Source organism: Lepisosteus oculatus, chromosome 17 (assembly GCF_040954835.1).
Source record: "Lepisosteus oculatus isolate fLepOcu1 chromosome 17, fLepOcu1.hap2, whole genome shotgun sequence".
Lineage (NCBI taxonomy): Eukaryota > Metazoa > Chordata > Actinopteri > Semionotiformes > Lepisosteidae > Lepisosteus > Lepisosteus oculatus.
In genome coordinates this window covers 9,586,287-9,612,276 of record NC_090712.1, presented here as the reverse complement: position 1 = coordinate 9,612,276, position 25,990 = coordinate 9,586,287, and the positions used below count along the sequence as shown (strand labels likewise).

Sequence of the window (25,990 nt, the reverse complement as noted above, 5' to 3'; positions counted from 1 at the left end):
TGGCTAAAAATAGCAAATCTCTACAGTCCTGTTATTCAGGTATACAACTGTTCACGTGAGCTTGTGTAACAGATAGAATCTGCTGCTTCGTGCAGTTTTATAAACACTTTTTATCTAAACAACCACTCTTGCAAATGCTTGCAGTGTTTCTATTTGCATTTGATCACTGTGAGCAATGACATTTAGAGAAGGGTTGGGTGCAGAGAAAGTAGGTGGGATCTGGAAATGACCTGACGTGCCTGCTACACAGTTCATAAATGCCAGTTGTTTATCGATTGGAGTCAGTTACTAAGAACTGATCAGTCTTAGCGCAGCTTTGAAATTTACAACCAGTGAATGGATTACGATTGTGGTAGTACTCGCCAAATGTGTTTTGCTGCTTTGGGGACCGTGGTCTTAGTCGGCTGGTGACACTGGCTGGACTGTAGGGACGGCAACGTTCACGACTTCTCTAAAGAATTTAAAAAGACACCCCACCTCCCTTTTTTACCTTTGTTGTATTTCAGACATTTTATTTCTGGATCATAACAACAAATCTCATTCACTTACTATATAAAATCAAAGGTCATCTGCCTTTTGAAATTCTGGATGTTATCTGCTGTCTAGATCAGTGTGGATAATTATACATCCTGAATGTTGCTGTAACCGAACACCCCTCAGGAAATTGATTTTTTAACATGCTACTTCATTCTTAACAGGAAAGTGTAACGCACCGCTCCTGTTTGGAAGCATACAGGTGCTTAACTCTCAATAAGAGGCTTAGCTGGAATTTTAAACCTTTCATACATTACAATCAATAGCTTTTTTTTGGCCTGAATATGCTGTTATTTTGTATGGGCTGAAGTGTCTTTACAACGAAAGGTTTTTATTTGAGGTGAATTTCTAGGGATGCCTGTTTATGTGCTTTTCCAGCCATGTGTTCAGTGGCTACTTGTCTCTCTTGCTCCTATGCTTTGGAGATCCAAACTGTTTAATAAAGGCCTACATTACATGCTGATGCATTCATATTTGACAGAAGTAGCAAAAGCAGAAATAGCCAGCAATAGTTGTTTCTGAGACAATAATTCATTGTGTTGAGCTGATTGTTCCTCCTTACAGTAGTGCTGTATGAGTGAGTATTTTTCACATGATGTAGTTGATTGTATGGTTGCAGCAAGGGCACATAATAATGTCATTGTAACGGCAGCTTCGATTCAGTCTTGTTTCTCTTTCTGTTCTGTTAAGTGTGCAGCTGGAGAAGTCACTGTTGTCTTTCTTCCCTAGGCCCTTAATTAAATCTGGCCTGGTGCCATGGGTGTGTATCTACTGCTTACTCCATCCTAGTTGAAGTGGATGTTAGGTGCTTCTAGACTGCCGGTATAGCAGTGCTAAATGCATGTCCAGTAATTGGCACTGCAGCCCTTAAAAGTTTTTAACTGCCCTTCTTGTGGTTTGGATGAGTACCACATTAGAGGTGAGATATTCATACAGAATTGGCTTAACCAGTTATAAACCCCCACTATTACAGATGCTTCTGTGCCATGTGATTCAGCTGAATAAAATCCCTATCTAGAAAGCGATATATTGCTATCCCGTTACCTACCAGGTGCTGTTATGTTGTTAACCCGGTTGCACCTCTTTGTGCATAAAAACATCCCTTGGTAATGGGATCAAGAATAATAATCAGCTTTCAGAGTCTCTAAGAAATTACAAGGAGAAATTCCTATTCCTGTTATGGGTAGGTGCCCGATTGTACATGCTGTACAAAATCTTGGTGATTCTGAGTTAGACGCTCCATACTGTGTGATCTAATCCATGCCGAACAGCGGGGAATGCTGTCTGCCTGCTTCCAGGGGCGCACCGGAGCTGTGTGCTGGCTCACGGAGGGGCAGACGTGCTCGGAGATGGCCTGGGGGTCTTGATTGGCCGTTGGCTGAGCTCTAGTGGATGCAGCAGCTGCAGCACGACAAGGAGCCGAAGCCACAGTGCTGCCGTCTCTGTGCTCCTTGACCTGGTATCTCAGGGTCCTTCTTGAATTTGCAATCTTTTTACATCAGTCTTTATTGCGAATGGCTGTTCACCTTGGCTTACCACCACGACTCGAGTCTGCATTTAGGAGAACGAGGGCTGTGAACGCTGTCCTCTTGATGTGCCCGGTGTGCTGTGAGCTACTCGCCATTTGAGTAGCAGTAGGGATGTTGTAGCATTACTGTTATTCATCAGATCACTTTATTAGCCATATACAATTTCTTGCATTAGGAATTTGTCTTTTCGCATACCCCAGCTTGCTCTCCATGAGACACACAGACTGGGAGAGAAGCTTGGGGTCAGAGCACAGGGTCAGCCATTGTACAGCGCCCCTGGAGCAGATGGGGTTAAGGGCCTTGCTCAAGGATTGAGCAAGTAGGATTCCTCTGTCGGCCAGGGGTTTGGAACCAGCAACCTTCCAGCCACAGGCGCAGATCCTTAGCCACAGAGCCTTATTTGGCTGATGCTTTTATCCAGAACAACTTATTTGTACCATTTTAAAAAGCAGGCCATATAAATGCGGGTTCAGCATTAGTGAGGTATTCTACGCATCACTACAACACAAGAATACCTTCGCCGATTTGAACCCACAACCTTCCACTTCCGGTTCTTAAGCCCTGGCCTCTCCCCACACAGTGCCGGGCGAGCTAAGCTGAATGTGTGCTGCTCTTCAGGGATCATGGTCTCGGCTGGCTGACGACAGGGCTCAGACTGGCAGTGACTGGTCTGTAGGGCTGAGCATGAGCTCTGACTAGTAGACCTTCACTCATTGAGCAACTTGGGAGCTGTTAGTATCCGCTGTGTAACACCTGTACAAGACTGGGCTTGTTTTGGTGTGGGGTATTGTTAAATTGTTACGCCATTCTTTGAAAAATGTCCTGGATCCTAATGGATCTTTCCATTGTTACAGCAGGAGAACATCACTTTCAGACCTATTCAGGCACAGACCCTGGCTATTGATTAAAAAAAATCAGTCTCCATTTATCAAAACACGATTCCAGATTTTACCCTTGTTCTTTTTTGTATTCATTTACAAGAATATTGGATCAAATCTCCTTTGACGTGATGTGGATTCCACCTGGTAATCCCAGAGCTCAGCTTTCAGTTAGGCCGCTGTGCTTGCCTGACTGCCTCCCTGCCTGTGTGCCAGCTTGCCTGCCAATCACAAAAGTAACTTCCTCAGCACGGAGTCCCCTGGCACAGGGCCATCTGTTTTTGTGGGTGGTTATTTTTAAGGGGAGCATGCTGTGTTGGTTTTTTCATACTGTTTCAGTATTGTTTCAGTGGTTAAAAGTCATGCATTTAGTTTGAGTTGTAGTTAGATATGCATTTTGTTAGCACAGTTGTAGGCAGATTACCTGTGTAAGTAAGTGGAATGGATTAACATGATAGATGTCTTTGACAAGCTTAAGCACTATTGGATTTAGACCTTTCGGTTCCATCCTCTATGGTCTGATAATGGTTCCATTGAATACAGTGATCAACCTGTTTTTTTAAAAAGAGAATTATGCTTTCAGGTTCTGGACATACAGCCTTTTTGAATGCTTGCCGCAGACCTTGATTCATACCAGGAAACTGTATTTGAAGTGAGAGGTGATAAATGAGCCGTGAGGTATTTACATTCAATCGCTTTCCTCGCACGATGGGTGCACGCCGGTAACCGTGGGGTCTAGGTGCAGAACAAGCCGTTTCCCCTCCAGCCCAGTCATTCCTCTTGAGTCACGGGGGGCCTCAAGCCTGGTAGCCTCAGCCCAGCTCCAGCGCTGACAGGTGCCCCAGGGGGGAGAAGTACCGGTGCACTCCCAGCATTCTGGGCTTGTTCCCGAGTGTGGCATGTCAACACGTTCTGAAATACATTTCCTGCTGAGCAGTTTACCCCCACAAAGACGTCCAAGCGAGTATATTGGAAAGAGCAGATTGTTTCAACAATTTATTCTTCATATTTGTTTTAGAAATTAACCTGTATCCCCCCATCAGGTGTTTTGCTTATGGAGCTTACTTCTGAGCTTTATAAGGTAGACATTTACCACTGCCCTGTGTTGGATTAAAAAAAAAACATTTTAGGGAATTTATATCCACCCAGAGGAAAACGAGAGGGAGTTGTTTTCATCTGCTGCCCTTTGGGACAGTTTCCTGCTGTTTTGCGCTAGTGCAGGGCTGTCTTGCAGTAGGTAAGTCTTCTCAATCCTTTCTCCAGGGACGTGTTCACAGGTGGTAGTCCATTGTGACAAACTGGTCTAGCTTAATCAGACAGCTTGTTAGTGCGTTTCTGACACCAGGCTGCGAAACTGCTGAAAGCCGTCCTATAACAAAGCAACAATAGGCTGAGAAGCACATTATTACACCTTAACCTCTCAGAAGGTATGGTTTAACTCCTTATGGACTGTTGGGATTTATAATTTTGGCCACTAAAAAAATTCTGTGAACTCTGAATCTGGGCTTCACAGAGGAAGGATGGAAGATGTTCAGTGAACAGTGAGGCTAAAATTAAAGTGACTCTAGTCGTTGTCCATCTTATAAAGAGCCATATGCAATTAGTTGCCTACAGTATATGAGCAATTGTTCCTTTTCAAAATACCCAAAAAAACATGTTGTAAAGCGTTAATTTGGAAGTAACCGAAACAATAGTGTTACCAATTGGTTCAACGCTTCCCAAGTTAACAAAGTTCAGTGTGAAGAAAATGTTAGTGAACTTCCTAGTTTGATCTGTTTTCTTGTATATTTTAGATATAAAATGTAACCATACCTTCATGAAAATGGGGTGAGATTCTTCTGTTGGAAGGCAGCATTGCGTTTTTGCCTCACAAAATCCTCTTCAAAGTTCAGCAAGTTCAGCTCTTCAGGAAACATTTGTTTATTAGCCTTATGGATTATTCAGGTGCTCATTGGCAACCTGAGATGGGCAGCAGTGTTTTTTTCCTGGCTCTCATTCCTTGAAAACCGTTCCCTTTTAGGCACGGACGATGACATTAGCTGCACCGAGTCCTGCAGATCCTTAGACGGGCTCTCTGTGACTTCCTGGGTGATTTTTAAAGGTTGCTCTAGGGTGACTCACCTGTGTTAGTCACCATGGTCTTGAGTAATTTGCATTTGTAGGCTATCCATCTGACAGTGGATGGATGGCACCTTGAATGATTAGAAGGTTTTGTAAACCTCTCCAGATAGTGAGCATCAGCTACTCATTTTCTGAGGTCCTCTGAAATATCTTTACCTCGTGGCAGGATGTAATGCCACTAACCAAACTCACAAGGTTTCTGACCATTATACAGGACAGGGCTGCCTAAGCTCAGTCCTTGTTTATTCCTTACTATTTTATTTACCCACCTGATTCTCATTACCCCTTTAATATTGGTAATTGGCAGACTTGGGGTCAGTTTATTATTTCATATAGTGATTCTTAATCCATTTTTTTTTACTTCATACACCATTGCTGCTCAAAAAACAATTGAATTGCTGAATACAGTCCCTTTCTATTGTTAATGAACACAGTACCCAGGCTTTGATTTTTCAAAGGTGTAGTAAGAAAATGTATTGGGGAATCACAAACGTTTTCTCCGCACTGTACAGTATGTTGTCTGGCCTAGCAAAGTCAAGGGATTCTTTACTTGATTCATTTTATTTGAAACCTTATGTTGTGTAGCACAAGAGGCCAGACTTATTTTGGAACGTACATTGTGCAATACATAACTATTCCTGAATTTTATGCCAGTTATTGACTATCGGCAGTCATTTAAACTTGAAGGAAAATCAGAGGAGTTTACAAAGGCTTTGAAGTGCAAACCTGACTATGCTTATATAGTAAGAATTCCAAATGCAGGGTTCATTCAAAATAGAATGTTATTTTTTCTATTAAGTATACTTTCATCTTTTTTTCATGTTAGGGCAAAGACTTTTTGAAGGTTTAGCATAACTAGAACTTGGTGATTAAAGGAACTCCCCTTTTGGGGGGTGAAAAAAAATTTAGACCAAAGTAAAACAGTAGGTCTGACGGTTATAAAATCATGTCACACTTAGACTATAGTGTCTGTGCAGTTACATTTAAGTTAAATCTGTACTCCCAATTGGACTGCACCGCCATTTAAAGCAAATAAATGAAGTAACCCCAGCTAATTCCTGGAACCCATCTTGTACAGTCTAGAGGATATGATATCCAGTATGTTTACTGTGTAAATTTAATTTTCCAGCTACTCATGTCTTATGCAAATGAAAATACACAAACAATAAAATGTCTTAATTTGTTTTTTGGTTCTTAGTCTGAGACAGCTTGCTTGATTTTAAGCATTGTAGTTCGACCTGTTTAAATACTTCTCCAGAATTCTCTTGAGTTTGGAGGGGTCCAAATGCAAGCTGTTATCTGTGCATTGAAATTGTTATGTTAAATGGTTGTACCAGATCAGCATTTTAGTATTTCTTTGCCCTGGATCCTGTAATTGTCTCCTTGCATGTGATGTGCCAGTTAATTTGGAGCTCTATATGAGGTGTTGCAGTTTTTGTAACCCTATAATTTCTATTTAATAGGCAACTTGCATGATGGACTTTTCTGCAGCTGCCCTATGTTGGCGGTATGGGTTTCAGTACAGGTGAGCAATACATGAGCAACACAAGTACAAACAGATGTTTCAGAAATAACTGCTTCTAAAGGAAGAATTATAGAGCAGTGGTTGACACTACAGAATCCGGAGTGAGTGATGAGGTAGGATGGAGCCCCCTCTTGTTAGTCACGTATTCTGTAACATGAGTGATATTGTTTTAAATGTTTTTTCTTTAGAGCACAGGGAATTTGTCTAAGACTGTTTCTGTACCTGCATGATTGACAGTGAGTGAAAGCATTTGAAAAGGAACTCGGGGATTTTAACTTCACAATGCTTTAAAGTGAGATTAATCTCTATCAGAACTCCTCTTTCCATCAATCCCCCTGTCTTGTTCAGGTAACCTGAGGAAGTTTGGGTTCACAGCAGTGCCAAAGGGGAACTTCTCCCTCTTAAGTCAGGTCTCCTCATTGCTTATCCAGATCCATCCTGCTGGTATGAAATGGTTCTCTGGAAAAGGTACTGTATGTATGATGATTCAAGTTGGCAAGTTCTTCCTGTGTTTGCATGGGTTTCCTGGTGCTCTGGATTCCTCCCACAGTCATACTGGTAGGTTAACTGGCTTCTGGGAAAACTGTCCCTTGTGTGAGTGTGAGTGTGAGTGTGAGTGTGAGTGTGAGTGTGAGTGTGAGTGTGAGTGTGAGTGTGAGTGTGAGTGTGAGTGTGAGTGTGAGTGTGAGTGTGAGTGTGAGACTTGATGGACTGGTGTCCTGTCCAGGGTGTATCCTGCCTTGTGTCTGTTACTTGATGGGATAGGCTGTGGCTTCCCTGCAACTCTGAATTTGATAACACTCTTAAGAAGATGGATGGGTAGGTGAAGAATTACAGTCAACCTCCTTATTGGTGAGAATATGCATAATACACATTGAGACGTCGCACTTAACCTACAGAAGTGTGAAGTGTTGAGGTCTAGTCACTACTATTTTGAATTTGGGGACCCAGTTTTGAAATTACCTTTGTACACAGTATAGTGGAGGGCATTACCTGTAGTTTCATTATTCTATAGTTCTACATAGCAGATAAATTGTTGCAGTATATTTAAGTATAACTTGAGTATTATGGTTTGCTATCTGTTGTTGCAAGGAGTAAGGTGATTTCATGTCACTTAATTTAAAATAAGAAATGAACTTCGTGCTGAGCACTAGCCAGGATATTGCACTATAAAATAAATGGTTGCATAGATCATCAGCATGCTCTTTGGCAGCCATTCCATCTGTGCAGAAACCATCCAAGGTGAAGCACAGTGCTAGAAAATAGTTAAGTAGATGTTTCTGCTAAATTGCTCAAAGTCATTTAGAAATTACAAGCAGTGCACAGCTAATTTAACACAAATGAAACTTGACAACCATTGATTACCCCATGCACTTGCCTAAAATATTAATGACGAAGCAATAATGAATCAGGACTCTATTGCATGGAAATTAAATTTGGCATTGTCTTTTGCGTTGTAATTGATTAACTAGTTTTTAAGTACAGAGAGCAGAAGAAACTTTTTCCTCATAAGAATCAGTTTCCTAATCAATCCTTTTTTAAAAAATGCTGCATTAGCCAAGTTGAGGTTATTTATTAAATTAGCTCTCTCTTTTCAGTCTTAAGAAGGGAAATATGAGAGGAATAGTTGTGGGAAGGCATGCTGGACATTTTGACAAGTCCATCGTCTGTGTATTGTCAGCAGGACGGTGGCTCCAGTTGATGGTTTTCACAGGAACTTGAATCTAGCGGTCACTAAGGTATCATTATGGCTGTTTATATAGCTGACAACAACAAGGCAAGAGAACAATAAGGTAACTTGCGCTGATTTCAAAGCAATTACAGAACTTGAAATAGATGCATACATGTTGTAGAGTGATGTAACAATGTTCAGTGTACAACATAATGCAGTCAACTGCTCAGTTAGTGATTATGTTACTGCAATAGGAAGTCAGAAATGATACACTGTAGCCTTCCAAGCAAACTCTTTGCAGAAATGATCATGTTTAAAATCAGGCCGTCCATGATGGAGGATCCACAGAAACGTCCAATAGCGATGACTGTTTAGTAGTTACAGGGGGCTGTGGCCCACAAGGGATCCATAGGAGCTCTCTGAACAGGTGGGTTCTGATTGGGTACCAGATACAGAAGTCAAAGCGCTGTTCTTGTGAGCCTAGGTATTTGATTCCACCTCAAGGGTGCAGGAGAAAAGGAGAGTGAAAGGGATACAGCTATGATCAGCAGGAGATGATCAGAGCAAGCAAGATGTGGTGGAAGGGTAGATTCGACCGGCAATAATTGCTGTCTGATTCGGAGCACATCCTGTTTTACACAGGTGTGTTGTGGGGCAGCATTGCTGCAGAAAAGTCTCATTAGTTTTACACCGTGCTCTTTGAAAATCATACACTTTGTTTTGCAGTATCAGAAACATCCGCAGCGGTAAACAATACATTTTTGTTTTCTGGAATAAGGAAATGTACAAAGGTGACTTATCGGAAGATAGTTCTGACTGTCTTGCTCAGCTGATGTTAAGTGTCTTAATGAGACAGTCCTCCAGAGATGGTAGACGTTGTGGGCTCTGTTCCCATGCTCTAGTTTTGGACCAGTGTGTGCAATCAATGTAAAAGGAGGAATCTGAAGGTTGCTTTTTACAAGAAATTGCACACAGTTTAAACAGATTCTGGGATCCTACCGTGTGTGTAACTCCTTGTGTGAAGTACCACAGAAACATCTTTCTTTGGCCTGAATGACTTCAGTGAGGACAGCAGAGCTCGAGTGAGGCCAATTCACAGTTTCTGATTTCCGATCTGCTTAACATTTTAATATTTAAACGTATTTCTTGTCACACTTGCTGAACATGTACAAATTATTATACCATGTATATTATAAACCAAGATGATATAGTATTCAATACTATTGAAAACCTTTTTTTGAAAAGCAGAAAATGGATTTTTCAATTCCCCGTCCTTGGATCGTTAGACAGGATGACGTGCAAAACTTCAAAACATTAAAATGACTAATTTTAGTGAAATTGAGGGATCTGATAAATGAATCCATTTAAACCTCTGCTCAGGAATTATTATTGGGGTTGAGAGTCATTTGACATGCCACTAAAGCTTGAGTGGTTTTGCATTTGTCACTTCAGAGATACAGGGAGAGGTTTATCAGTTGTGGCTGGTTTGTTTTAGTAAATTGCTTCTCAAAGGTCAAGTGGTTGTTGGTACTGGAGTAGTCCCTAATCATATCTACCTACTTTGCTGGGGGTGACTGTCAGGCTTTTGGTACAAACTGTTAAAAGGCATCCGACTACAGTATGTAGCAGCTACTCTAGGTTTCTTTTGAAGTTAGTTTTATCTTTCGTTTGTTTTGCCTGTGGCCAGCTGTATTAACTGCAATCCAGTGACGTCATTGTCTCATCCTCTTAGAATAAAGCTGAGTGCTACGTATGGCTGTAGGATGAAAGAGGCTTGTGTTTGAAAGACTTTTGGTGGGAAAACGTGGCCAAGTAGGAGATGGGATTTTCATAAGCCACTTTAAAATAGTGAAGGGAAAATGGCTAATGTAGGATGAGATGAGCTGGCTTTTCTGATTCATTCCTTCTGGAGTCTTTATCTTGGTTCTTCTTTGTCCTGACTAATGTGTTGTGCTTCTTGCCCAACTGTGATTATGCTGCAGTTTTGCTTGTGGGCTTTCTGAAGGAGGGGGCTTTATTGTTGATCCCTGGTAGTGAATTGACTTCTGCTGGGCGTAGCTACAGCTGAGTCCTTTCTCAGAGGACTGCTTACAGCGTGGGGCACAGATTTGGGTTGCTGTTGTAAGTGTCAGAGACTCCCTCCAATTCTTTGGTTTTCCACCTTCTGCTTGCAGGCTAGCACTTAGACCCCCACGGTAACAGCTGTATTCTTTGAGCCTACTCATGTTGACCTGCTTTTTCTTTTCTTTTTTGTAAGTTGTTCCTTGGTTATTTTAATAAATTCTTTCCTGCTTGTGAATATATATGTGTATATATGGTGAGTTTCAGGTCGTTGATTCCCTGAAACAGAGAGTGCTTGGTGTAAGTGAGCTGGTATTTAAATAGATTAAGTGTACTTTTTACTCTTACACTTTCCATGTATGCTTATATTAACATCCTTATTGAAATTATAGTATTTATATATAGATTACCTTGACCAAGACCATAGCCTTAATTGAGATTTTATTTTCATGAGGTGACTAACAATTCCCGTACTTGACTTTACTGTTCTGCTTCTCTCTTGCTAGGAAAAGCAAGTAAGCTGATGAGCATGTCTGTGCAATATAGTTATACCCTTTTCAGAAAGCAATACATTCAGTGCTTGCAGTTCAGGGTAGAAATCTCGGGTGTAATGTTTGTTGCATCTTCCTTTTTGGGTTCAAGTGTTCAGTTGTTTTGGCCCTGTGTCTCCAGTCCTGGTTCCTGTAGGTCAGGGTGTCTGCGTTTGGGGAGAAATTGAGAAGGGGGTCCATCGAAGACATGAACTGGTTTGGAATGAAAACCAGCAGACACAGCAGCTGTTTAACACATGATTTAAAAGACAGTTGGTCTTTTCTTGAATAAAAAGTGGAAATAAAGAAAATTAAAATTCTGTTAGTTGGCCTGTCCTTTTTCTAAATTTATCCAAATGGATGTATACCGGCAAGCAATGGGCACAAGGTGGGATACTCAGTAGACAGGATGCCAGTCCATCGCAGGGCACACACAGACCCCAACACCCAAAAAAGAAAAAAGCAATTTTACAGAAGCCAGTCAAAAACCAGAGCACCTAGAGGAAACCCACGTGGAGGCGAACATCCAAACTCCACACAGACAGCACCGCAGGTCTGAAATCGAATCCAGGGCCCCAGTGCTGTGAAACAGTGATGATGTTCACTGTACCACCGGGCTGGAGGCTGCCGCCATGCTGCCTAAGAGTAAAATTTAATGGTTGAATTTTATCACTTTTCTATTAGGTAGAAGGACTGAAAAGTAAAAGGAAATTTCCGTTTGCAAACAAAAAACGTGGGTTCTGGCATCAGCATTTTCTGCCGGCCACAATGAAGAAATGACTGTGAATCAGTGACATTGATGTTTTATATATTTAACTACTATTTTAATTTCAGTCTCGATGTTCAGTTGTTGTATTGACATTTGTGTGTGGTTTAGTCTTTTTTTGTTATTGCGCGCTAGCTTGGACATTTTCATGGTCTTCTTTATTGCCAGCTGTGAAAATTAAACTATAACAACAAAAATTGAGGCTGTAACAGGATCACTTTTTTTAATTGGTCAGTTTTCCAGAGGTCCTTCCAATAGATTAGTTCATGCTGAAAATGTGCTGTTCCAGGTTTGTGGGTCCTGTTTGGGATTATTGTAGAATTGTCATTTCTCCATTGCTTGCCCTCTGCTGTTTTATCAGTAATTCAGCTGTGGACTTTAGTTTGACAAGCCTCAGGTTGTTTGGTTAAAGCCCAAGCCAAGTTATGTTGAGCAAACTCTGTAGATCCCCATGTGGGATTTATCACCATAAATTCCCCTAAATTAAGACCATGACTGCAAAGTGTGGTTACGTTTTGAGAAAGTTGAATGAAACCTCCAGCAATTGGACACCTTTATCTATAGAATGAAGAAATGGCCTACATACTGAGAAACAGACAAAATATAGCTTGTCCTTACTTGGCACCAAATTTTAACTTTCTTAATAGATGTAGTTAGCTATTAGGTAGCAGAAAGTTCTGCTAGTTGTTAGTTCTAATTAACTATTATGGATTTGATCCTGTGAAGATTAATTTGAGTTTTGTGTTGAGGCAGTGAGAAACCAGGTTTTTTACTAGCTTTGTGTTATAGTATTTAAATGCATATACAGAGATCTCACTGAAGGATCTGGGAAACAAGGATGGAAACTGCAAAAAAAGCTAAATACAGTTAACACATTACTATAGTATACTGCCTCAAGCACATTTCCTCATTAAGTGACTTATATTTGCCTGTTCTCATTTGTTTATGCTTCTGGCTCCTTTCACAGTTCCCTATCTCAGTAGGACCTAAGCCAGCCATGTCATTTGAGTGTTTGAAATTCTGAGGTCCAAGTCCAGTTGCTCAACTCAAAATGACTTAATCACAACTTTCAATTTAAGATTCACCAAGCAAAATAATAATTAGCTGCATTAAGGAAGAGAAATGCATGGGAAACATTTTCTTTTTTCGGTTCTTCACGTTCTGTGGAGAGTTATGCCAGCCTCAGTCTGTAACGTGTAAGGTTGTTGCTACACCCTGAGTGCAACGCGCAGAGTAGGAATGAACAGCAGTAGGATTAACATAAATAGAAACTGCACTTCGGACCAGTATCTTCAGCGCCAAACATGAGACGGCAGGCAACAACAACAAAAAAATAGAGATGAGCTCAGTTTTTGTGAATGCCACGCAGGAAATAGAGAGCTGAGATATCGGAGTACTGCTTCGCTGTCTGTCGTGTGATTTGGTGGTTCATTTAAAGGAAATTTCTCAGGTGTATGCCTTGACTTAATTTCATAGGAACATGTAGAGGAGAAAGAACTTTTTGTGGGAAGTGGCACAAAACACAAGGCTTTGCCGAGCTGGGATATTTTTTCAGAACAACAAGATTAGTGTTGGTTGAGGCAGTAGGTGCCTTCTCACCTTGCACTAGAAAAAAGAGTATTTGGTCGTTGTCCGTACTGAGAAACTGGAAGAGCTTGGAAGTTAGAAACCTTATAGGGCTTGTGGTAAAGGAAGATGTGGAGCTTGTTGTTGCGATGGCCCACTGCAAAAACATTGCTTTTCTGGTGGTGCTATCTGTGTAGGTAACCTATTTTGTAAAGGAACTGATAGTAGAAAGCACCACTTTCCTGGACAGCTGGTGAGGATGTTTTTCAGTGTTGATGTAGGTGGTCTCGGAAGCAAAGAAAAAGGTACAGAGTTTCAGCTGAAATCCTTTGGGATCACATTGTTGCGACGGCATCCATAGAGGAGTAGGAGGTGGTTAGGAATCTGGTCTTGGAGCAAATTGGTGTAAAGAGGCAAAATGAGGTTTAATAGGAGAAGAGGGCAAGAGGAGGAGAAGACATGGTGTGGAGGTCTGCAGAAAGCTTTGGGAGACAGCCTAGGTCACAGCAGGGGTTATTTGAAGGAGTTTGCTGGGGAGCAGTGGCAGTCATCGGCAGTGCAGAATCAAAGGTTGGTTGGACAGCAGAAACGTTGTTCTTCTGCAGCCGGTGTGTGCTGATGCAGCTTCCACAATTTTTATTAGACTGAGTGATTGTGACTGGCATATTGGCAGGAAAACGCACAAGGATCTGCCAATTTCCATTCTTTCTCCTCTGGTGTGAATTATCAGCGGTTGTGAGTTTCATTTCCGCCTGTAAAATTGCGTTGTGTTTTCTATAGATATACCCATAGCGAGGTGTTGACTACTTAAGAGCAAAATACATAACAGAGGTTAAGGATGAGAAGAGGCCTGTGGTGCTCATTTGGTTTTTATTAGTCTGTTGATGTGACCTAACCCAGGCATTTCGGTAAGGACTCTGAGGAGCTGACCGACTGACAGAACGGCCGTGTAGTTCTTCCAGAAACTCACAATGCTGGAATGTCATGCTTCCTGTTTTCAGTGCTTATTACAGTTCCTCTCTTTCCACCTGTGTACCCACTCTGTTTGGTTTTTGATGCTGAAAGAACCCTTTGGATTGGCGTTTTCAGTACCTTTCAGGTTTATGACTACTGCTGTGAAGTCCCTCCCTAATGCCATCCGTCCAAACCTGAGGAGAGTATTTTTGTCATGTACATGTATAACATTCCGTTCAGACACATCAAATTAAAAGAACTGCGAGTATCAGTGCTGCCAAATATTGCATTTCTTTACATTCAAGAAATGTTGCTGAACAATTTGTTGCCCCAAATAAAAGGAAGTAATATGTTTTTGAATTATTGTTCATGTCAGGTGTGCTGCTTTCATCCTCAACAGTGTTTACATAAATGCTCAGCATGTGTTTATTTTCATTCACTTTTCAGATAAAAATCTGTGAACCATGAAATCAAATGGCTGTGCCCTGCAGGCACCTCGAATTTAAACTTAACTATATTGTTTTTTGTTTGACTGCGGTGTATTCTTAGTATATTTAATACAGAAGTGAAGTGAGCAAATTGTGCGAAACCTAAAGATATTTCACTATATCACAATTGTTAAATTAATTGATAGATTTAAAACTCTTGATTGCATTAGAATACTGTAGTTTATCCTGTCAGCCTGGAATGTTAGCAGAAAATGCTTGAGTGCTAACACAAATATTTTACTAATACCGTTGACTGGTTGGTGAAAAACGATACTACAAGTTTTTTTGATGGCTTTGAGGATGGAATGTGTTGAATAGCGTTATAGAATGTTTCTGCAAAACGTTCTGATTATTTTGGAGGTCTACAAAAACAAATAGAAGTTTTTTTTATGTGAAGTACATGTGAGTTTCTGGCATGATCTGCTTTCTGGACAGCAAAAGTCTTAAAGCGTGTATTGATACAGTGCAGTCTGTTATGGGAATAAACAATGATAGCACTATAGAACTGTTCAAGAAATAATATTTTAGTCTTTATTTGTGGGTGTGTGCAAGATAATGTTTTTATTTAGGTGCAAGTTTATTCCATGCTGAAAAGAGAAGAAAACGCAACATTTCGGTTGTGGAGCCTTCAAAGAACGTTGTGTTTCCTTTCTTCTCTTTCAGCATGGAATAAATCTATTACTTGCTCCTTTGCAGTTCCTGATGCTACCTACTTGTACATGTTTTTATTTTATTATTTGAGCATCTTGCCAAGCATTTTACAATAAAGTGTTAGAAATTGGATTTGTTTTGCGGTGTGCTAGCATGCCCTTGAAAGAGAGCTCATGTACAGTCCATGCGATCGCCATACTGTAGGCAGCAACGAGAACAATGGATCTGAGGTGGAAGGCCTGATGGGGGAGCCATCTTGCCATGCTATAGGGTTAGGGGTAACCTGACAGAGTGCTGCTTCTCTGGCTGTCCTTTGTCACAGTGCTGTGCTGTAACTGTATAAATTGCATTTTACCCTATATATGAATTTAGAATCGCCTTTTTTTCCACCTGTTGTGCTGGCCTGGCATTTGGGATCACCAGTTGCGAGTTTTTCATGTCTCGGCTCTTTGTTACGACCCCCATGGCTGCATCCAGCAGAGGCAGAGCAGGAGCAGGAGCAGGCGGACTGCCCAGCCGGCTGGCCTGTCTGTCGCCCTGTCCGTTTGTGTTTTAACATGTCGCAGGCAGTCCACGACAAGGAGAGGCACGCCTGCTAGCGCCGGGAGGCCACAGGGGTTGCAGTGTCTCCAGTTTCGGAGCACTAGGCTCGAACCCGTGACCGTAGGGCTCAGTCTATGCCTGGGGGCGGGGATACTTCAACTGAGCCGCTGGGGTGGCCCCTCAAATCTATTGGACATTTTGTAGCCCCTGAAAGCTATTTGAATGTTATTGTAAATTTCACGATGAGGTGAAATCAACATGTGGAAGCAATACAAAAATGCTTTGACGAACACCTTTCTCTTAATCCATATAGGCCATTCCTCTGAAATACAAATAGAGATATTTCTCTAAAACCCCTGTCACGCATCTGTACTGTACAGATTATTCATCAATATGATGCACACTAGACGTTTGCTATAGGTTTATTTACACAAGACGCTGGGAAATTAATCCTTTACGTCTGTATCCGAAGTGGTCAGTTATCTTCACTTTTCTTTTAATTTAAAAGTCTGTTTATAGTAGGTACTTGATCACGCTTTTAACAGGGGTTCAGAAATTGCCAAAGTCGTCTTCAGGGAAAACGCTATAAACCTAATTCTTCGACGTGTACTGGAAAAGCCCCAAAAGCCTTGATAGTATTTCAGTTTTCCACTGTTCTGGGAGCCAGCTCCTTATTGAGATAGGTCTTTATAATCCGGGTCCTTTCCATGTGTCCTCCCACTGAACTCAACCCCTCCGTGGTCTCCATGGTAACAGGAACCGTGCCACTGAGTTTACCCACCTACACATACAGCCAGGCTATTGCCTTCACAGGTTAAATAAACTGCAAGCAAGAGGAGCCTGTTGTCACTGCGGATCTCTCCCAAGATCTTCTACCTCTAGAGTGGTCATGATTTCATTAACAAGGATCATGTTTACCCTGCTGGTACACACGGATAGCTGTGCAGAGTAGACCAATGTCACTGCTGAATTCCAACTGCAAAGGGATGTGGACGTTATAGCACTGCCCTGAGTGGAGCAGGCAAACGGAGCCTTTTAGACAAGCGTCTTCACTGAATCTCAAGTATGGTGCATTAGACCAGTGCTGTAATTTCTGAATTACAGCCTTAGTTCAGATTTAAAAAAAACAAAAGCTACAGTGTGCTGTGGCGGAGTTGAAGGTTAACTGTTGCAGAATGATCCTTCAGTTGGAAATACCTGAGGATTTTATTTGAGCTCTTCCTGAATGAACGTTTTTATATCATACCTGCTGCTCATTAGGAACCTTTGGTCATCATTTATTTAGCATGGCCGAACTGCCGTGCTGCTTCAGGACACAGCGTGAGTGCTGTAGTATTCATTAAGTTGCTTTAGTTTAGAAGCTCCTTTTTTCTGTATTACTGCCATTTCTGGAATAAAAGTTTTTAAAAGTTTTTCTCGGGACTGCAAGGATCATATTTAAATGGCTTGAATCGCTCCTCATTATAATTAGCTTTAAGTGCTCGTTTTTAAAGACCCTTCTGAACTTCAGTCTGCTATCACAGATAACTGTTCATCCCGATTCCTTTTTGTTTTTTGTTCTCCATCAGGCAACCTGACAAGCTCGTCGTGGTGTGGACGCGGAGGAGTCGGCGGAAATCTTCCAAGGTTGGTCCGTCTCGCGATTTTAACCATGCGGGGAGTTCCGCAACAACGCATGAAACACATGCATGTACAGTAGTTGTGCTCTGCTCAGGTGAACTGCTGCCCAAGAAGAAATATGAAGGACAATTTCCTCTTTATCTTTCAAAGCTTATCCTGTGTCTGAAGGACGTGGATGGACTTGCAGAGGCCAGCTACATCAGAGCTTGATGCCAAGAGTTAAAATAGATATGTTATCACCCCCATGTTAAGCTGGGTCCTTGATTGTTATTATCTGTTGAAATGACAGGTTTGCTAATGAGCTTGATCCTTGCCCTTAAGCATGGTCAGGGTATTTGATGTTAAGAATGAATTTTTGTTTCCATTACACTTTGAGATGTGCGTTATTGGAGTTTGCAGTCAGTACTGTAGGCGTGGTCTGCGTTTTATTTTTGAGCTGTGACATTTAGTGGAATGGGCATTAAATGTGACAGTCGTTTATCCAGGGCACTGAGCTGAAGCAATCAGAACATTGCACATTGAATGAAGTTTGTAGTATTTCAAGATTTTGTTTTATGTCTCCAAGAAACCCCAGGAATACGTAAAGGTGAATTCTGCAATGAAAAATGAAAAGTAGAATGTTTTAGGTGTTGAGCCAAAAGGTGTTGTTTGTTCTTTCTACGTCTCAGAACAGAATTAACCTTTACGCAGCCTTTGTAACCAACACGGACCGACACAGGCTCTCTCAAACCTCTGTGATTAAATCTAATTGTATGTTACTGTGTTCATAAATTTATCAAGCGCATATAATTTTAGACATTTAATTTGGACATACCTGTGACTGGTCCTTTATATTTTGCCATATATTTCTTGCAGTCTCACAGCTGGCAGCCTGGAATTAAAAACCCTTACCGGGGTGTTGTGGTGTGGCCTGTTCCTGAGAACATCGAGATCACAGTCACCCTCTTCAAGGTACGGTACACCAGCCAGCCCCTGGGTTTTACTTAACATCAGCTCTGCTGGGTATGGTTTCACTAGTTCTGTAGGAAACGTAGTGAATCTGTTTTGAATTCTAAACCTTTATACTGAAACAGTTTTGATTTGGCTGTATTCCATTGTCTGGAGATGGATTGGAAAAAGTGTGTTTTTGTAATAAAATTCTTGGTATGGCCTAAATGTCTGTTATTTTTCTTAGTACAGTACACTAAAGTCTTATTATATGGACTTAAAATAAATAGTAGATGAACATTATGGCTATATCCTTGGTCTAATATGAAATATTCTGTAAGAAACTCTTTTCGTCTTTCTCAAGTGCTGTGATTTAGTCCAGTTTCCCTGCTCAGAATGTCTGAGACATCCTGTATACCTGTATAAACATCAGGTTGTATTACGTGACAAACCATTCAAGATCCTATAGTCGTTGATAGTCGCTTGTGACCATAAAGTAAGCAGTGAACATCTTTCTGCGTGAGCTGTGTCAGTATGCACTGTGCGTTTAAAAAATAAAATATTAAACAGGCCTCAGCTGTCTAGAGACATCAGTAAACATTTCCTGACAAATAATCAAAGCAGATTATAGAAGACCAGCCTGGTGCAAAAACAGCCAATCCAGTCTGTAGTTCATATTTAGAATTTAGAAAACGATAAATACATGGATGACAATGTTTATGGTAAGTATGTGGCTTGATGCCATTGGAGTCCTTCAGAAGTCCCTGTTAGAGCAGTGCTGAACCTACTGTATGTGTGCCGCTTATCTGAGGATTTGATACATGAAGCTGAGGTTCATCAGGGAGAAATTATGTCTGAGATGCCTATTGCCATCCTTGTACAAACTTTCCATTGCCTTAAATTTTCTACTTAAGACTGATAAGATGTAAGACTGAATCCTTTCTCTTCCTTGCCAGCTGCTACTCGTTAGTAAAGACTTCAGATTTGTCATTTGTTTGGAGTTTAAGGATGTTGGAATCTACTTGACTGCTGCTCAAGCTGTGCACAGCAGTTGTCTGGAGTCCTTAGAATGAGCTGGGGAGAAATGGAACAGGACTTTGTCCATATCGTAGTGTGTGAATTGTTTCTGTTGTATAAAAAGTAAATTCAACGTTGGAATGGAATGGAAAAAGTGTCTCCCTGGCTCTCTAATCACAAAGGAGTGCCCTCTAGGTATTCGATAATAATGCATTAAAAAATTAAATACTCATATGGTAAACTCAGCATTTAAATGTAAGATTCCTGCAGTGAAAGCAGGTGTCTTATAACACTACTGCTGATGGAGCAGTCCTGAAACGCATTACACTTCACTTTAAACAGCCGTAACTCACCGGCAGACCTAAGCGGATGTGTTCATTGCAATGCAGGAAGGATCGCTTTTCCAGTGCTGAGGTTTTGGAAAGTTCAGCAAAGGAAATGGGCTGAGGGCACCCAGCCTGAGCACCTGCTGCAAAGTCTCGAGTCTCCCCCCACTGCTGCTGGAGAGGGAACGCCCAATGTGTCTGGTGCATCAGCGCAAAAGTGAAAAAATGTACCCACCCCCAGGATATAATTTAGATAGTGTGTGTACATATATTTATGAGAACTGAGTACAGCAAATTCCTGTCTGACCACATTTGAAATCTGTAGACATTCATACCAATGCAGCTGTATTGGAAACTAATGGACTCATGAGTATTTTTAATTTTTTTATTAATGGTCTAACCATTTTTTGTGTGTTTCACTGTTAGCTTTTTTTACTTAACTTACACAGAGATTGTGCGCTTCCTGTTACTTTTTATAGTTTTATTCCGGATGTATGATCAGCTTTAATGAGCAGCAGCATTACGAGTTGTTTAAAAATATTCACACCGTTCCGTTAATGGGGCCGCCCCTGGGACTTCGAGACTTGTTTCTGCTCACAAGCTATCGGAGCAGTCTGTGAAGAAATGCAGGCATTTATCCTTCTTTTTAGTGGAGTGCCTGTTTTTTCTTCCCATTCCTTTTCCTGTTTTAATGTACGACTCGGCTATATTTTCCAAGCCCTCAGAAAAATAGATTAAATTCAGCAGCAGTCCATCACAAGCGTTCCAGGGGGTCACATGGGTAGATTAAACCCAGACAAAAAATGTTGCTGATTTCTGGTAGCTCTTACCCCATAAATCAGCAACCTCTTTTCATTTACCAGTCGTTTGGGTAAAGGAACTGGATATAGTTATAGTATATGTTGTGTTCTAATTTTCTTTTCCTTTATGTCACCTAGCCAAAACAAGTAGAACTTGAGACCTTTTTTTCCTAAAAAAGTAGTATACATTAGGGGTCTCATTTATATTTGCTAACTGTTGATTATTTCTTCCCAAAGAGCTGTAGACTTAAGTTACTGGTGAGGAGACAAGCAGCCACCATAAAAATATCTTTGAATAGGAGAAATACAAATTTTCTTTCTGGGCTTTGTTTTCTCTTGTTTGCTGGGCTGGAAGCAGCTGTAAAATTCTTTCGAAGCGCTGAAACTCTGAATTATTTGAGTGAATGGATGTGTTCTGTAACTTGTCGTTTGAGCACTGTAGACTTTCAGCCACAACTGTAGAAGCAGCTGCATGGGATTTAGACTCAATCCATATTCCTGGTTGGAATGTTAGGACAGCTGGGCGCCTGTAAATTAGAAAATCCGGCAAAAACGCCAACACAAAAGTGTTCATTGGGTGCAGACAGAATAACATCATTAAAAGCCATCAGTGTTTTCAAATTTATCCAAATCTATCTACAAAACATTGCATCTGGCACATTTTGCTTTGTGCAAGATTGTGCTATCAAAATATGATTGCAATTACAGGGGAGTTGTGGTTTGCAGCATATTGCATCTTTGAGGTGCTTTTACACGTTTCTCGACCAGGCAAGTTAGAATCTGTGTAATACGAGGACAGAAAGAACACATGCACTAGGTGAAGGTGACTCGGCCAGTCTGCTGTGGCAGTAACAAGCTGCTTCTTGGAATGGGAGACAGGCACGGTTCTGCCATTCTGCCCGTTGGGAGGGCCTGGTAATCTCTGAAGCCTGGCAACGCTGACATCCCTGAGGATGGAGCACAGTAAGGCCTAGTCTACCTGCCAGAAAAGGAGGGTGGCAGACCCTTTGTGTGGGAGTAATGTCTTCCGTCTGGTTTGGGGACATACGTTAGTTCTCATTTGTGTGTGTATTAGAAAGTAACCTCTTGAAGGAGTCCAGGAAAGATACTGCAGTTTATACTTTTTGTTTGGCGAGTCCATGTTCCTTCTCTTTTCAGGCTACCTTTTCTAACACTCATTCAGTTTTGAAGCGTAAGAGTCGTTTGGCAAAAACTCTAAGCTTGTGGTGAACTATGAAATCATGTTGTGATTTTTGTTCTTTTTAAGACCTATGAACTTCCTGCTAAAACACAATGCGGTGATTAATCACTGGACATACTGTTATATAATCCTGAGATTTTCCTGCGAAAGTTGGACAGATGTTTTTTTTCTGCAAGGAAAAAGATGCAATTCTACATGAAAACAAGTTTGTTTCAGTAAGAACATTTTTCTTAGAGCTGCATTCTTTAAACTTTCTCATGAGCCGTGGAACATCTTGGCCTTGTTTGTTCAGAAGAGCCTTTTCATTTATTCCTTTGCTCTCGGCAGAAACCCGTGCTGATCAGAGTGCTCTGTGGGGTGACGTCCATCTAAAACTCCCGTGCTGATGAAATCTGGCTTGTAGCATTGATTTCATCTGCTAGAGTTTCAAGGATGCTTGCAGTAGCTGATCACGGACTTGACAGAGTGTTTGGGTTGAAAATTGAGTTTGTTTTGCCTTCCTCCTGGCACTTCATTGGTGTGAGCAGTAGGAAGCTGGCATCCTTTCAGCTGTGTTTATGGGCCACGGGGCTGTGCACGCAGTCCAGCTGGGAGGGGGGCAGTATACTATGCATGTCCTCTGCTACAGTACTGTACATTGCAGACAGATTTCCCTTACCAAGGGGGTCTGATCATTTGATAATGATCAGACTCTGACTTCCAGAAAGGACTGTCTTCCACTCTGGGATTTCTGTGTGTAATGTCCTGTAGATCTTACTCGATAGGTGTTCTTCTTGATTCAGAACTCATGGAGTACTTGCTCATCTAATGCCACAACACAACAATCTATTTTTGGATGGTTATTTTAGGTCAGTGCTCCAAAGGCAAATAATCTGAATAGTCCTGGTAGGTGGGTGAGAAAGAAGTATGATTTAATAATAATTCCTTACATTTATATAGCACCTTTTCTGGACACTCCCTTCAAAGCGCTTTATAGGTAATGGGGACCCCCTCCACCACAGTGGACAGAAGCCACAGTGGGTCAGTACGCTCACCACATACCATCTGGGAAAAAGAACAGAGTGATAAAGCCAATTCAGAGATGGGGATTATTAGGAGGCTGTGGTTGGTAAAGGCCAATGGAAAATTTGGCCAGGATGCTGGGGGTAACACCCCTACTCTTTTTGAGAAACACCCTGGGATTTTTAATGACCACAGTGAGTCAGGACCTCGGTTTTACGTCTCATCCAAAGGACAGTGCCTTCTTACAGAATAGTGTCCCCGTCACAATACTGAAGCATTAGGACCCACATAGACCATAGGGTGAGCCCCCCCTACTGGCCCCTCTAACACCTCTTCCAGCAGCAACCTCAGCTTTCCCAGAAGGTCTCCCATCCAGGTAGTGACCAGGCTCACACCTGCTGAGCTGCAGTTGGCTGCCACTTGGGAGTTGCAGGGTGCCTTGGCTGCTGGCTGGATTTGTCTCTTAAGCCTCTGTTAGAAACTTTGTTTCTGGAACTCATTTAAATGCAGAGCTATCTAGCTCTACAGTAACGCTAGTCTGACCAGACTTTGTGTGAAGCATGTTTTTACTGGTGCTCTTCTTGAGAAATCAACCCTCAAGACAGAACAAATGATCGTTTGAATAACATTTATTACAGTGTGCACAATTTATATATTAACATGTCATCAGTGGCTCGTGAGTTATGATTTAAAAGCAGCTTAGGACAAATCCTGTTTCAGCAGTTTCAACAGGTATTCTAGAGTGCTTACATTTCTAAGCATCTCAGCAGCTCTATGTTCCATAGTTGCTTTAGTTTAAGTAGTACTGTGAATGAAGCAGTTCTTTGCCTATATAAAAAAGAGCTGGTGTAATATTTATAATGGCTTCATTAACTGGAATCATCTGAATTAAGTCCCCTACCATCCCATTCTCTTCAAGAAGTGTCTCTGTATATACAAATATGGGTTTCATTAACATATCCCTTTTAGCCTCAAGAAAATGAAACTTCTATATGGTCACGGCATTTCTCTTCCGACCTTTTCTGTACTTTGTGGAATAATTCCTGTAATTTCTCTCTTCGGAAGTGTGATCGGTTGTGTTTGTGTTTTTGTGCGCAGGACCCCCATGCAGAAGAGTTTGAAGATAAGGAGTGGACATTTGTCATTGAGAACGTAAGTCTGCACGTCCGTTCGTAGCTTAAGAGTCGCACCAACAGCTCTGAACATTTGCTGTGTTAATGTTGCCTCCCAGTGGCCACAATAATTAATCACATTGTATTTTTTATTTTAGATTTGCACATTGTTGCATTCAGAGTAACATGTCAGTGAACATGTTAAATGCACGTGTGATTTGAGATATTTACTTTTTTTCTGTATCTGAGTGGTGCTTTAGAAATGCAGTGCAGTTGAGTATTCAGTCCAGGACCCTGCCGTATCTCTTCCTATGTATTCACACACTGTTCTGTTCCTATACTGTATGTGAGTGATGTTTGCCTTCAGTATTTGATAACTAGTTCTCCACACTGTAACTCATCTTCTGTGATAAAAAGTTGGGTTGGTTGCCCAATCTGACTTTTTATTTCAATGTCATCACCCTCTTTTGATATTCTCTTGGATCCATCGAATTCAGAGCCATATGCCACTGAGCTGTTCAATGAAGACTTTTTTTTTATATTTGGAATACTTGAAAGTCTTCAGTTTTTGTGTGTGCAGTAGTCCTTATGTTGTGTAAGACTGAGTAAACAGACTTGTAACTAAGCAAGATAAGACACCTTTGATTCTGTTAAGTAACAGCTGTAGACTGAGCAAGTAAACAGTCTGGAATCAGCTGGCATAATTCTCTTTCCTTGTGAAGAGGTTATGTCTTCCTGAGACTCTGCCACTACAAGTGTTTGTGCTTGATTCTCTCTCCACAGTATTCCCTCTTGCATTGGTATGTCAGTCCCTGTAGGGGATCTTTCTCTTTGGTCCAGATGTTCCTCTCTCTCTCTGATTTAGCAACCCTTCTTCCCAGTTTCAGATATGATTTCATGGCTTTGATTATGTACTCATATAAACTATTAAATTGTGGTTTGTGCAAGATAATAAGATTAGTTGTTTAGAAACATACTGGAGTTTATTTTTAAAGAGACTCCAGCTGAGGTCTAACAACCGTTTAAACAACTGTTACACTGACTTATTTCAGTTATAAGCTGGATATCTTATGCAAAACTGATTTTTTTTCTTACCACTGGCCATCTCTATAATTCAGTGTTAAGCACCTAAGTGTTAAGTGGGGTTCTGTGAATGTCTAGAAAGTGTGTGTTGCCTCTGTTCTTCTGGGTAATCTGTTGTAATGGAACTTAAAAGTTTATTTCTGCTGTAATAAAAAGAGGATGAAATTAAAGTAATACAAATCTGGTTTGTCTTCGTTTCTGAGCCCAGGTTCTGTGTTTTGTTGTAAATGGTTGCATGTGAATTGTTTTTTTTAACAAGCTCCGTTTTGGTTCACAGTGGTTACATTATTTTAATAGGAATGTAAGATGGGTTGCAAATGAGGAGGCTGTTCATTCCATCTAGCTTCTTTGGATGTTAAAAGCTTAGAAACTCAAGGATCTTGTCCAGCCCTTTCTTGAAAGAAACCAAGATATTGGCTTCAACAGCACGAAGCTTCAAAGCTTGCTCCATACTCCCACAACCCTTTGGGTAAAGAAGTGTTTCCAGCTTTAAATGCACTAATGGAAGGTCTCCGATAAACATCTGTGTTATTGTGATGAAGGTACTAAAGTGTGGACGTCTAGCTGCTACACTCATGTTTGATTCTGCTTTTGAAATTTAATTTAAGGCTTATCAGCAAAACAAAATATCTCGGCTGTTTGATGTGAAGCTACTACAATAACTAAGTGAGACTGTCCTCTTACATAAACCTTGTTAGAGTTACAGTATATTACTTTCGCAGATTGATGATTATAGGCTTTTATCTCTAGATTTATCAATTCATTACAGTTTTTTCACAATAAGTTCACAGTTGATCCTGAAAGCTACTGTGTAGGTGTGGGGGTCTGACAAATGTCCCTGGTGTTTGGATCAGCAGTACTGCTTTTCTCAGTCACCATCTTCTTCCTTCAGTCCAATTTTCTTCTGTAACCTGTAATCTTGGCCCCTGGTTTGTCTCACCTTTATCATTTTCACAGCAGTCCTGGAGCTGTAATCGGCCTGCTACTTTCTTGAGAGGAAAAAGTGAACAGGTTTATCCCTTGTAACTTTTCCTTCTTCATCTAAAACACTGAGCTGCACTCATGTACTGAGCCGTCCCTCAGG

The 25,990-nt window shown here is 41.1% G+C and overlaps 1 protein-coding gene across 5 annotated transcripts in view; it reads left to right on the top strand.

The window, feature by feature from the left end:
• The window catches only part of ehbp1 (EH domain binding protein 1), a 133,016-nt gene that overhangs the window by 5,213 nt on the left and 101,813 nt on the right, over positions 1–25,990 (top strand). For all 5 annotated transcript variants that reach the window (XM_069180030.1, XM_006638608.3, XM_015362910.2 and 2 more), the window contains exons 3-5: positions 17,387–17,444; positions 18,294–18,389; positions 23,810–23,863. In XM_069180030.1, the coding sequence (XP_069036131.1) occupies positions 17,387–17,444; positions 18,294–18,389; positions 23,810–23,863 (208 nt within the window). The remainder of the gene's footprint in view (positions 1–17,386; positions 17,445–18,293; positions 18,390–23,809; positions 23,864–25,990) is intronic.